Source organism: Perissodus microlepis, chromosome 18 (assembly GCF_051167445.1).
Source record: "Perissodus microlepis isolate ML-2025 ecotype Zambia chromosome 18, ASM5116744v1, whole genome shotgun sequence".
Classification (NCBI taxonomy): Eukaryota; Metazoa; Chordata; class Actinopteri; order Cichliformes; family Cichlidae; genus Perissodus; species Perissodus microlepis.
The window spans coordinates 142,148-155,355 of record NC_140478.1 but is presented as its reverse complement, the minus strand read 5'-3'; the positions used below and the strand labels follow the sequence as shown (position 1 = coordinate 155,355).

The 13,208-nt window shown below is 43.8% G+C and overlaps 1 protein-coding gene across 1 annotated transcript; it reads right to left on the bottom strand.

Moving 5' to 3' along the window:
* Positions 1-622: 622 nt before the first annotated feature.
* On the bottom strand, positions 623-12,174 carry LOC146366354 (actin-related protein 2/3 complex subunit 5-A-like). The gene is made up of 4 exons (XM_084912051.1): positions 11,043-12,174; positions 6,712-6,785; positions 1,416-1,592; positions 623-1,211 (listed from the first exon to the last, which is right to left on the bottom strand). The coding sequence occupies exons 1-4, from the start codon at positions 11,179-11,181 to the stop codon at positions 1,149-1,151; spliced, it is 453 nt and encodes a 150-aa protein (XP_084768177.1). The 5' UTR covers positions 11,182-12,174; the 3' UTR covers positions 623-1,148.
* Between the last annotated feature and the right edge of the window lie 1,034 nt (positions 12,175-13,208).

Sequence of the window (13,208 nt, the reverse complement as noted above, 5' to 3'; positions counted from 1 at the left end):
ATTCTATCATTTGTTCTGCTACTTTGTAAATAAAAAATATCAATAATTAAAGTCATTTGTTAGAAACATCGCTCACAATACCAGAATGTTAAACAAAATTAGCTTGTTTCATTTAATTAAAATATTTTAATTAATGAGAATTATTTAATGATGCATTTAGTTTTGGCACATGTGGCTCTCCATAGACTCCACTGGTTTCTTGCACTGAGGAAGCCAGACTGCACCAGTAAAACAGTCCTATAAAGTCTCACATCTAGATGACACCCATAGATGAGATGGTGTTTTACTCTAGCTTGGTGCACAACAAACACTTAAACTTGAAATAAAACTTATGAATATTATAGTAAACACGATCATTATTTACAGGCATATCGTGTCTAATACTTCACTGGCTCAAAGTCATCACTGACATCACTCGCCCATAAAGCAGAAAGCCTCAAAAGGTGGTTCATCAGAGACCGTCCGGAGTTCTCGACACACTCCGACGGCTCTGCTCGTCCCATCACTAACAACTATCCTGCTGTTGTGATAATAGCAGAATACAAAATCATTTTCAAATGTGTGAGCAAAACAACTACAGTAGTTTTAGATGTATAAAAGGATTCAACAGAAGCAGAAAAGATAAGTGTTCAGCTTCGGCTCTTTATTCTTTTGTTGTTTCAAATATACAAAGAATCAACGTAAGAAGAACAGCCACGAATCAGGCTGAACCAAACACAGTTTTGGCATGAGTAGAAAAAAAAAAGTGGACAAACATCTTCAGAAAGTTGAGGGTAAACAGGAACGTTTCCTCTGGATGAGTCCGACTCTACCAGAGGAAAAGGGGAAAGATGCAGAGAAGACAGAGCAAATGGTGCGAGAGCCAGCAGAGCAGCCGGGAAGCTGTTTAAAGGAGGAGCTGCAGAGCTGCTTTGCGTCTGAGTGAGAGGTCTCTTTGCAGGGATGCCAAACAGATTGTGTGAGGTGCCAGCACCTTGCCGCCTGACTGACACCCAGCACTTTGAAATCCTAGAAATGTGTGTGAAATCCAGAAAGTAGAAAAAAAGTAGAAAGAAGAGCAGTTGGAAAAAAAAGTCCCATATAAAGACAGAAGTTCAGAAACACAATCAGCTGTGGCGTGTGACTGGACGCTGCAGGTTCGGCGAACATCAGACCGTCTTCCTCGCAGTCAGGACTCTCACGATAGAGCCAACTCCTCCCACTGCCAGGGCCTGAGGACGCACAGATCAGGCAGAAAAGAAACGTCCATAAACTTTTCTCTGCATTACGATTTGAGGGAATCGTCTGTGATTGTGATCAAAGCTCTGGCTTTGTGAACATGGCACTAACCACTTAATGGAAACTGGTTTCGATTTCAGCACAGTTTCCACTCTAAGATTGTATTAGCTTGATGTTTATTAACAGAAATCACTGACCTTTTCATGCCACTGCAGAAGTACGGCACTACTGTTGTCAGAGGGCTTCTCAAAGCCTCTGTAGATGTATTTCATGAGCAGATCCACTCCTGCTTTGTCCAGAGAGCCCACAGCCTTCTCTATGTCACTGCTCTTGAAGCTGCTCAACACTTTGACCACCAGCTGCTCTGCTCGCTCCTATGCACCAACACACACAAAGAGGGGGAGGATACTGCATATTAAAAAGCAGGTACCTAAATGAACACTTTCCATCAAGACATCTGAGCTCTCTCACATCATTTCAATTCAATTTTATTTATATAGCCACAATTCACAGCAGTTGTCTCAAGGTACTTTATATTGCAAGGTAAAGACCCTACAATAATACAAAGAAAACAGCAAGCACTGTGAGGAGACTGAGAATGAAAAACTCCCTTTTGGCAGGAAGATGACTCCAGCAGAATCCCACTCAGGGAGGGCTGGGAAGGAAGACAGAAAAAAGAAACGCTGTGGAAGAAGAGCCAGAGATGAATAATAACTCATATGCAGAGTGATGTATAAACATATAGTCAGTGCACAGTCAACACTCAGTGCATCACGGGAAGCCCAAACCTACTGCAGGGTAGCTAAGGGAGGATTTAGGTTCATTTGATCCAGCCCCAACTGCATGCTTTATCAAAGAGGAAACCTTTAATTTCAATGTGGAGGGGTAGCAGCTCTACGCTGAGCCTATCTCTAAGACAGAGACAAGAAGAGGACCCCAGGACTACAGGCCTGTGGCACTGACATCCCACGTCATGGAGACCCTGGAAAGACTCATCCTGGACCAGCTCCGACCCATACTCAGACCACGTCAGGATCCTCTTCAGTTTGCTTACCAGCCCCTTCTCGGAGCTGAGGACGTCATCATCTATCTGCTCAATCGCGTCTACACCCATCTAGACACGTTGGCGAGCACTGTGAGGGTCATGTTTTTGACTTTTCCAGTGCTTTCAACACCATCAGGCCGACCCTCTTGGGTGATAAGCTAACAGCGATGCAGGTGGATGCTTCTCTGGTGTCCTGGATTGTTGATTACCTGACAGGAAGACCACAATATGTACGTCTCCCACAGTGTGTTTCTGACAAGGTGATCAGCAACACAGGAACACCACAGGGGACCGTCCTTCCCCCTTCCTCTTCACCCTGTACACCACACACTTCACTGCACAGAGACCTCCATCTTCAGAAGTCTCCTGATGACTCTGCGGTGGTTTGATGCATCAGCAGGGATGATGAGTCAGAGTAGCCAGAGGGCTGTGGTCGAGTCCTTTGTCACGTGATGTGAGCAGAATCATCTGCAGCTTAGTGTGGCAAAGACAAAGGAACTGATTGTGGACTTTAGGAGGACCAGGAAACCTGTGATCCCTGTTTCAATGCATGTGGACTATAAATACCTCGGAGTACACATAGATAATAAACCGGACTGGGTAAAAAACATCACTGTACTTTACAGGAAGGGCCAGAGTCGTCTCTAAGGTCCTTCAACATTGGTCAGGCAATGCTCAGGATTTTCTATGAGTCTGCTGTGGCCAGTGCTATCCTCTATGGTGTTGCATGCTGGGGCAGCAGGTTTAGGGTTGACTCCCTTAAGGTGGTATCTGAGAGGCAGCTATCATCCAAGATGAAGACAATGCTGGATTATACCTCCCACTCACTCCATGATGTGCTGGCTAGTCACAGGAGCACGCTCAGTGAGAGACTAAGATTATCCACAATGCACCACTGAACAACACAGGAAATCATTTCTGCCTGTGGCCATTTCCCTGTACAACTCCTCCATCTAATGCACAGTACAGACTGCAATAGCTACACACTGCTGCACACGCTCTACAGTAAAATAACAAGTGACAAAGTTCACAGGTTAAATGTCCATCATATATTATTGATATTTATAATTGAGCTATTTGTTTATATTAGAGCTATTTCTTATATTTCTAAACTTTGTAACATATTGTATCATGTAATTAGTTTAGTCTATTACTGTTACTGTCTTGGAGCAACTGTAACCCACATAATTTCCTTAGGGATTAATAAAGTATTCCGATTGTTTAATATGTGCGTTGAAGGACATGTCCTGGTCAAAATGACTCCAAGGTTCCTCACAGCGTTACTGGAGGCCAAGGTAATGCCATCCAGAGGAAGAATCTGCTTAGATACCATATTTCTAAGCTTTTCAGGGCCGAGTACAATAACCTCAGTTTGATCTGAATGAAGAAGCAGAAAGTTAGCGGCCATCCAGGTCTTTATGTCTTTAAGACATTCCTGCAGTTTAACTCATTGGTGTGTGTTATCTGGCTTCATGGACAGATAGAGCTGGGTGTCATCTGCATAGCAGTGTAAATGTATGCTATGTCTTCTAATGATGCTGCCTAAGGGAAGCATGTATAATGTAAACAGAATTGGTCCTAGCACTGAACCCTGTGGAACTCCATAATTAACCTCAGTGTGTGAAGAGGACTCTCCATTTACATGCACAAACTGGAGTCTATTAGATAGATATGATACAAACCACTGCAGCACAGTACCTGTAATACCTACAGCATGTTCTAATCGCTCTAATAGGATATTATGGTCGACAGTATCGAACGCTGCACTGAGGTCTAGCAGGACAAGCACAGAGATGAGTCCACTGTCAGAGGCCATAAGAAGATCATTTGTAACCTTCACTAAAGCTGTTTCTGTGCTGTTTCTGTGTTTTTGAAAAAAATTGCAATAAAAAGAGGTTTGAGATGATCCTATAACTAGCTAAGACAGCTGGGTCAAGTGATGGCTTTTTAAATAACAGTTGAGGGCTTGTGGTACATAGCTGATTGATAGAGAGACTACGCTTGCTCCTCACCATCAACCAACCATCCTGTTTTCCCGGCTGCTAGGGACAACCTGCTGGGGGAGAGCTAATGGTAGCTATGCTACCTTTGGTCACACTGACTACAAGGGCCTGGCTAGTATTATGTGTGAGGTTAAAATATTTTGTTCTTCATAAAGTTTTGTTAAGTCAAATTATTTAGATAAGAAATATTATTAAATAGCAGGTGTATATAATGCTCTGATGGTCTGTTAAGTATATATACTTAAGTCAGGTCCATGCAAGGAAACTAACCAAATTAAACCAATTCTGCCAAGAAGAGTTTCCAATCAGTCCAGAATTATGCCAGAAGCTTATTGATGGCTACCAAAAGCATGTTGTCAAGGTGCAACCAAAATATGTTAACCAAATATTAGTATATAAGCAGCATGGGGGTACAGTGGTTAGGACTTTTGCTTCACAGCAAGAAGGTCAATTCAATCCCAGGTCCTGTGTTTGAATCCATTTGGCCAGAGCCTTTCTACTTTGAGTTTACATGCTCTCCCCATGTCAGTGTGGGCTACCTCTGGCTTCCTCCCATAGTCCAAAGACTAACTGGTGATGCTAAACTGACTATAGGTGTGAAAGTGAATGGCTGTCTGTCTCCCTGTGTTAGCCCTGCGATAGGCTGACAGCCTGTCCGGGGTGTGCCCCATCTCTTGCCCCGTGGCAGCTGAGACAGGCTGTAGCCTCCTGCAACCCTGAACTGGATAAGGAGAGGAAAATGTTTTGATGTATACATTTGAGCCCATATGTGCAATCATTCAACCCTGGAAAAAGAATATTTCAATGTAACAATTAAAAGCCTGAAATTACCATGACACTGATGCCCAACACTTTATGAAAACCTCTGCAGTTTAGATTAGGAAGGTCCAAAATGCATTAAAACAGTATTAAAATGATCCATTCAAGAACATTAGCTGCAAGTCTCACGAGATATTAAGATCTGAAAAAACCCATGCAAACACAAAAATGACTAATTTTAGTTTCAATATGCAAATGGCTATATAAGAAAACAAAAACAAAACCCCAAAACAAACACTTGGCAAAGTGTTGCCTCCAGTTTTGATTTCTTTTTCTCCTACAGCAGCGCTTATGTGCCGATACTGACTGAGTGTCAACACCTATCGTTCAGGAGAATATTACAGAGCCTTAACGGCGGGTATAAGTACAAGTGACACTGTAAGATGAGGTTGCAGCAGGTGTACTGGGCCCTTAATCCAGATACATCTGAGATAGTCTCTCAGTAATTACTCAAGAGCTAGTGTTACACGGTTACTTTTGTAGAACCGATTAATTTTCCACGTGGTTAAAGAAGTGGCCACATCGACAGTCTGAGAGGAAAAAAAAAAAAAAAAAAGAATGAATGAAATGGCAAGCCTGGTAAAACAAGGTTTTGAAATCCACAGATGAAAACAGTAGTGGATGATCACAATAACCTTTCAGCAACAACAGAATATCCAGCCCAGTGGAAATTGTTTTACTGCAAACCTACTAACATTACTCTCTGATGACAACCAAACTCCAGGCAGCCACCGTCTGCAAGTGTTTCTTGCATTCTCAGTACTTTATAAAGAAACAAAGTACTGAGAATGAACCATCTATACAAAGTTGAGCAGGGCCCTGAAACAGTGCACTACCTATAAAAATGGCTGTAACTCCTAAGCAGTTAATGGAGCTTTTCTATGAAAACCTTTTAATTAAAACTGAAGCGTTACTCTTGGATTATGTTTCATTTAAATCTCTTAGGAAAACATAAAGAACCACATTCAGAGAAGCTAAATGCCACTGTGGAGTATCGCAGCTGTTGGCTGGCCCGCACGATCTGATATCGTCGTGTTGGTGTTGTTCCCAGATCATCATACTAAATGTTGTTCCAGGATCAACATTGCAAGTGACCAATCAGAATGTTGTGACGTCATACTTTTGCGACGGGAAAAACCGCCGTAAAACAAAAAACTGTACTTAAGCTGCAAGAAACCGCCTCTGTCCGCCGATCAACGGACCCTGACCGTTTAATAAACGGTAGGCTGAATTGATATTGTCCTTGCAACATTGGAATTTCATAAATGCACGAATGGCTTGGTGCGCAAAAGAATAACGTCACAACAATGTGACTGGTCACTTGCAATGTTGAACCTGGAACAACATTTTCATGATGATCTGGGAACAACACCAACACGACGATATTAGATCATCCTGGCTGGCCCTCCCTGAGCCTGGTTCTGATGGAGGCTTCTTCCTTTAAAAGGGAGGTTTTTTATTCCCACTGTCACCAAGTGCTTGCTCTCTTTATTGTTGTCTTGATTCTTTACCTTACGATATAAAGCATCGTGAGGAGGCTGTTGTTGTGATTTGGTAGTGTATAAATGAAATTGAAGTGAATTGAAAATAAATGTAGAGAGGCAGGTTGAATAAAAACACGGATACCTTGGCATTCTGGTTCTTGGTGTTGATTGGAGGATTCTTTAGGACAGCACTGAGAGCTCCATTCAGATTCCCCTTACAAAATATCAGTCAAGGACAACACAGAGATGGAGATACACGACCTGTGCTTCCTGTTTTAAATGAATACACATATAGTATACACTATAGACACTATAAAGTACAACTACAAAACAAGGAGTAAACTGTTTCTAAAGCAAACAGCAGGTTTCATTACAAATAACATTAAAAAAAAGACTTCTGTGACTCAATTTTACAACTAGGCACACAAAGTCAAGAGTCAGAGTAGGGCTGCCACGATTCGTTGACTATCAAAATCATTGATGACTAATTTAGTAGTCGACGTGTCGTTTGAAGCTTTGCAAGATCCTGAAAGACGCAGGAATAAGTAGTAGGATTTAAGAGTGTAGTAACAGACTGAAACAGAAGATGGCAGCACTGCGTCTACAAGGATGCAAGCTGCCGTTAAACACCGAGGAAAAATTAGTCTCCGGTATCGTAGCTGTGTCCAAATTCAGAGGCTTAGGCTTATTACGTTACAGCGACGCGACAAAGGCTGTCCAAACTCGAAGACTTCTCCAAATGCGTCCTTAATTTCCCCAGATTTGAAGGATGGGTCGGGTGTATCCTTCATGACCCAACCTATCCCAGAATTCATAGCGCGGCCCAGCCAATTACAGTTTCCAACAATGGCGGCAGCTACTTAGTTTTAATATTACTCTTTCTGGGTCACAAAATAAAGTTTTCAGATATTTTCAGGCGAGAATGCAGCTGTGTAAACCTCAAATATCTGGTCGATTTATCAAGACATCACATATTTGCAAAAGTGCTCCGACATTTTCGGAGATGTGCTGGCCAGGAGGTCAAGGTTCAACTCCTGGCACAACGTTCTCAAACCCCCCGCGGTCTTTCGCTACTCAGGTTAAACATGATATAAAAGTCACTTAGATAACTTAAAAATGTTATTGTTTGTCTTTTTTCAGCGTTTTGTTTGTTCCTCAGTAAATCGGTTTGGCTGAGATTAAAGTTACAGTTTTCACACAGCTGAATAAACGTCAAGCAGACAACTGATTAAACAGAAGTGTGAGATGCTCGAGAGTTTACTCCAGTGTCCTGTTATATTTTAGATATGAAGGAGCAGACGGCTGAGTTTCCACTGAGACAATCTGCAAATTTCATTAAAAGTTTAATAAGAGTGGATTTTCTTTAATAAGAGTGTGGGGGTGCCTACTGGGGTCAGCGGGGGAGCTGGCCCCAGGGAGGGGCCGCTTGCCCCTCCCTTTCTTCCCTCCCCATCCTCAGCCGCCTCCCTATTCCCGCTCTACCACACCCACCCACACACGCAGGGCTTGGGGTGCAGGTATGTCACCAGGGTGCAGGGGAGGCACTCCCCCTCTGTCCCCTTCTGGCCGCCTGTGCCTCAATTTTATTCTGCAACCTAGACATCCACATTACTCACACTCTCACATAACACATACATATAGGGCCGTGGGGGTGGGCACGTTTTACAGCATCCAGAGGATGGTCGGTGTACTCCAACCCACCTCTGGCGCTGGTGCCCTACCCTCAATTTTAAATTCATATAGACACTAAGGGTTTTCGGGAGGAGCCGTGCTGCTCTCTGAGAGGAAGCTAGTACCATGCTCTCCTGAGTTTTAAATGCACTTTAGAACAGCACACAGCAACACTACATATGAGCAGGCGTAGGGAGGTTTGAGGTCTTCACTCACCCCGGTTCTGTTAGCCGTCAGGGCTGGGGGGCTGGGAGGAGGTGCTGGCCGTCAGACTGGGGTCTGGGATGCGGGGCCTCCCTGCTACTGCAGATAAGGAGGTGGTCTGCTTGCCTCCGCCCCAGAGAGAAGGGTTACATCTCCTGGGTCTAGGTGCGGCTTTCCCCTCTGAGGGCGGGGATACCTGGACCTGGGATATAGAGTATGTTTGGGGAGTGCGACTGTCTGTGCAGTGTCTATTTGTGTCTGTCTACACGTTGGGTGAGTGCCGAGTATTTGGTTGTGTATATGGGGGTGGGAATGCACGTCTGTGTCCGCGTGTGCCTGTTCGTCTGTGTCTATATGTCAGGTTGGGTCTTAGACTCAACCTCTCTGGGTACATCTCAGGCCCTCTAAAGTACGGAGGCCTATCTCCCCTCACCACACTCCCTGCCGGTGGCTGATGCCCTCAGACGTTGGTGTGTTGGTGGTCCTTGTCGTCTGGGGCTGGGCACTCATGCATGTACCGGCTCACTCCTGGTGGCCGATTGGTGGGGCCGGGCGCCTGTGGCCCGGCTGGGCTCCTTCCGGGGGGTGGGATACCCTCAGGCCTCTGGGCCTGAAGCTCGGTCCTCTCTGGCACAGCTGGCTGCCGGCAGAGCCCGCGGGCACGCCACTGCAACCCCCTCTGGCCTCTGCTCCGTAGCTGCGGGGTGACCTCTCGTTTGGGGCTCTACTCAGCTCTTCCCAGGAGGGTGGCACGGTTCCCCCCTCTTTGGTGGTCCTCCTCGGGTCCTTGTACTCTGGGGCCTCTGGATATCTGGGGCCTGGATCTCCTCCATACCTGCTTCATACCCTGGTGGACGGGGCTATGGCTCCCCACACTCCCTAGCAGATCGTTACATGGAGAAACCTTTGGAATACAAGCATGCTGATCCACACAGGTGTGCACACAGGTGTACACACGGGTGTTCACAGACGCGGACTACACCTTTCTTGGCTGCTGCCTCAAAGCACATTGTGCGCTGTCTATCTTGCGTGCTGCACAATATCGTTTATTATTTAGTATCTACTGTTATCTACTGCTAGCTAGTTTATTGTGATGGTGCTGTTTTTATTATGTTGCTCTTTGTTGTTTGCTTTCTCTTCTGTTTTTTTTCTCCATACAGGTGATCCAGGTGTTTTGTTTGTTTTTTTTCTTTCTTCCCCCCCTTCTCACCGTCTCTTCTCCCCTTTGGTTTTCTTTCTCTCCCTCTCTTTCTTTCATTCTTTCTCCCTGTCCTATCCCCCAGTCACGTCTGTCCCGTTTGTAGCAACCGAAAATAAAATAAATTCATAATTATAATAAAGGTCAATCAAATGGACCAATATGGCAAGGCCATGATGATCCACTTGGTAAAATAAATCCGCTTGGCATCTTTCTTGGCCTTAAGACAACAATTCTGATGGCTAAAGATCCAAACGGGACACAAAAAAAAAAAAAAAAAAAAAATTTAATAAACTATCATCTTGTCTTTATTTTTAGTTAGCACATACCTGAAACACTTCAAGCTGTAAGCTAATGATAGTTATATAAGAGCAGATGCTGCTGGTGCAATAAGCTGTACGTTTTACGTCCAGTGGATGATGATCTGATTAGTCGACTAATCGCAGAAATAATCGGTGACTAGTCGACTATCACAATAATCGTTTGTGGCAGCCCTAGTTCAGAGTAAAAGGACTACTCTATGGCAGCGGTCCCCAAGCCCCGGGCCTCGGACCGGTACCGGTCCGTGAGTCGTTTGGTACCAGGCCGTGAGAGTTGAGGCTCAGGTGTGAAATGTATAGTTTTCAGGGTTTTTATCGGTTTTCAGCGTTATTTTGTTATCGTTTTTATCGTTTACTCTGTTTTCCTGGGTCTTTTCACGTGTGTTATGAATAAATCTTCTTTTTTTCGGTACCGGTACTAGTTTTATTTTGTTGTATTTATCCGCGACACCTTAAAGGCCGGTCCGTGAAAATATTGTCGGGCATAAACCGGTCCGTGGCGCAAAAAAGGTTGGAGACCGCTGCTCTATGGTGCTCCATAAACGACAGCGGTAAAGTAGAGGCAGCGGGTCCTCCTGCACAGCTCCTCAGCCTGTTCTCTATGCAGCCGAGCTCACCTTAAAGCACTGCTGTTGGTTTCATCGAGGCCTTTAAAGGCGCGGAAAGCTGCAGGTGAAAGAAATCCGGTTTATTACACGGGCTGCAGTCGAACAGCAGCTCTTTAACGTGAATACATGACAATTCTGATAATACACACAGTCCGACACACGGACAAAGAATGGGGCTGAAACATTTCCTTAAAAAGGAAAAAGTCACAGAAAACCACACCCTCCTGTGACTGACACCCGGAAGTCAGGTTTCACAGGCTCCTATGCAACAAACTGCACACAGGATGTCACAGAAACGTCAACTTTATGTCACTGTAAATACCCGGAACGTTATTTTAACCATATAAAAACGGGTACCGAGAAGCACCGATACTGGACCGATACTCTGCCCTTCAAACAGCGGAGCTGTCCACGTACACGCATCACTGTTCGCCGTGCCGTCAGCAGAACAGCAGCCAACTTAAAGGATATTGTCTGAGCAGAGAGTCCACTTCGGCCTCGTCCGGACCGCCCTGATTCTCTCCTCCCTCTTCCTCGTCCACGAACTTGTTCTCGTCGTATTCATCGACATCTACTTTCCTGAAGCGGTCGGACACCGTGTTCTTAGACATCCTGTACACGACAACAAAGATTGGCTAAAGAAAAAGACAAAGCTCTATTGACAGCACACGCCACGAAACTCTGCTGTCCACTTCGCAGCCCCGCAGGTCCACTTCCTCACCTCCTCACTTCCTCACTTTCTTTCTACTTCTTCCTCATGTTCGGGCCAAACAAAAAACCCAAACTGGCGCAGTGCTGCCTCCAACTGGTACGGAGTTTACAGAACATTTTTTAATATTTGCAATACAAACTCATATGAAGAAACGAGAACATCGTGAGCAAACTCATTTTTTATGCAATCTATATTACATGTCAAGTGAATTCTTTTTGTTTTAATTTGATGACTATGATTTATTTCATGAAAGTCCGAAAGGTATTTCTGAAATGTATTTATAAGACCAATCAAAAAAGATTTACAGTACAGTCCGCCTACTGGTTACCTAGGCTCTGTAGGGTTTAGCTTGGTTAAGCTGGCTGGCCATTCAAGCACGGTGATGTCACGGTCAGCAAACTATTCGGTAATGGTTTGGGGACTTAGGACAAATCATCACAGAGTGAGTAAACTTATACTGTACTTCAAACAACTTGGATTCTGTGCATCGAAACTCTTCCTCCAGTTATCTCTGAAAAAGTGATTTGATATTAGAAATAACAACTGCAGCCCCCACCTTAAGATGTCAGTGCGTGGTGACGTGGGAACTCCAGCCTTACTCCACTCCTTATGAAACTCTCCCGAGTTCTTGAATTTGCTTTTTCAGTCAGTTCAACTCAATTCAATTTTATTTATATTATTATTTATATAGGACTAAATTACAACAACAGTTGCCTCAAAGCGCTTTATAAGGATTATTATATTATACCCTATAATAATCCCCAACAATCATATGAACCCTATGAGCAAGCACTTTAGCGACAGTGGGAAGGAAAAACTCCCTTTTAACAGGAAGAAACCTCCGGCAGAACCAGGCTCAGGGAGGGGCGGGGCCATCTGCTGCGACCGGTTGGGGTGAGAGAAGGAAGACAGGCTAAAGACATGCTGTGGAAGAGAGACAGAGATTAATAACAAGTATGATTCAATGCAGAGAGGTCTATTAACACATAGTGAGTGAAGCAGAAACACCCAGTGCATCATGGGAATCCCCCAGCAGCCTACACCTATTGCAGCATAGCTAAGGGAGGATTCAGGGTCACCTGATCCAGCCCTAACTATATGCTATTCTTATTAGAATAGAGGGATTCGAATATTAATCCCTCAAGGAAATTATGGTTCCAGTAGCACAACATCAGTTCACCTTAAATACAAATAAGAAAAAAAACAAGCAGGTACAAATCATTAAGAATAAAATATCAGCAGCAATATAATTTAAAAGATAATAATTAGTACATTTGGTAATATTATTACATATCTACATACCTTTCAGCATTGATGATGCCTTTTCAGATGTGCAAGCTGCCAATTCTACAGGCATTACTTTTTACTTTTTTACTATGTACAGCACTTTGGTCAACCTGTGTTGTTTTGATTGATTGATACTACACCACCATACAATCAGACATGCAGGCTTTTGAACTAAGTGCTGGATGACAACCCAGATAGTCCCTCTCCTCTTTAGTCCAGAGGATGTGGTGCTCATGTTTTCCAAAAAGAATTTCAAAATTTGATTCATGACTACAGATGGACATAAGGGTTTTCCACTTTGGCTCTGTCCATTTGGTCCAGAGAAGATGGATGATGTCCACTTATGGCTCCTTCTTTGCATGATAGAAGTTTTGGTTTGCTGATCGCACAACGCTTTGTGGATGAGATCATGCAGTGATTTCAATGACAGAATAAATCCTGTTTTTAATTCAGATTTTCAGTGTTGTTGTTTGTGCAAACAGTGTTGGGCAGAGCATAAATGAATTTGACAATAAAGCAATTTTTTAAATCACCAAGTACTGGTATCTGTCTTAGTCTGGAATCTTATACTGGTATAGATATTATGAGATATTTACAGTCTTCACACTTTTACACATGTTGAAGAACATTCTGATGCCT

What these genes read in the sequence shown, in the direction of transcription:
- LOC146366354 (XM_084912051.1), bottom strand. Translation starts at nt 11,181, where the DNA reads ATGTCTAAGAACACGGTGTCCGACCGCTTCAGGAAAGTAGATGTCGAT. An exon ending in AGTGGACTCTCTGCTCAGAC is followed by an intron (nt 6,786 to 11,042) that starts AATATCCTTTAA and finishes TGATATTTTGTA; the next exon opens with AGGGGAATCTGAATGGAGCT. An exon ending in TTCTGCAGTGGCATGAAAAG is followed by an intron (nt 1,212 to 1,415) that starts GTCAGTGATTTC and finishes GTGCGTCCTCAG; the next exon opens with GCCCTGGCAGTGGGAGGAGT.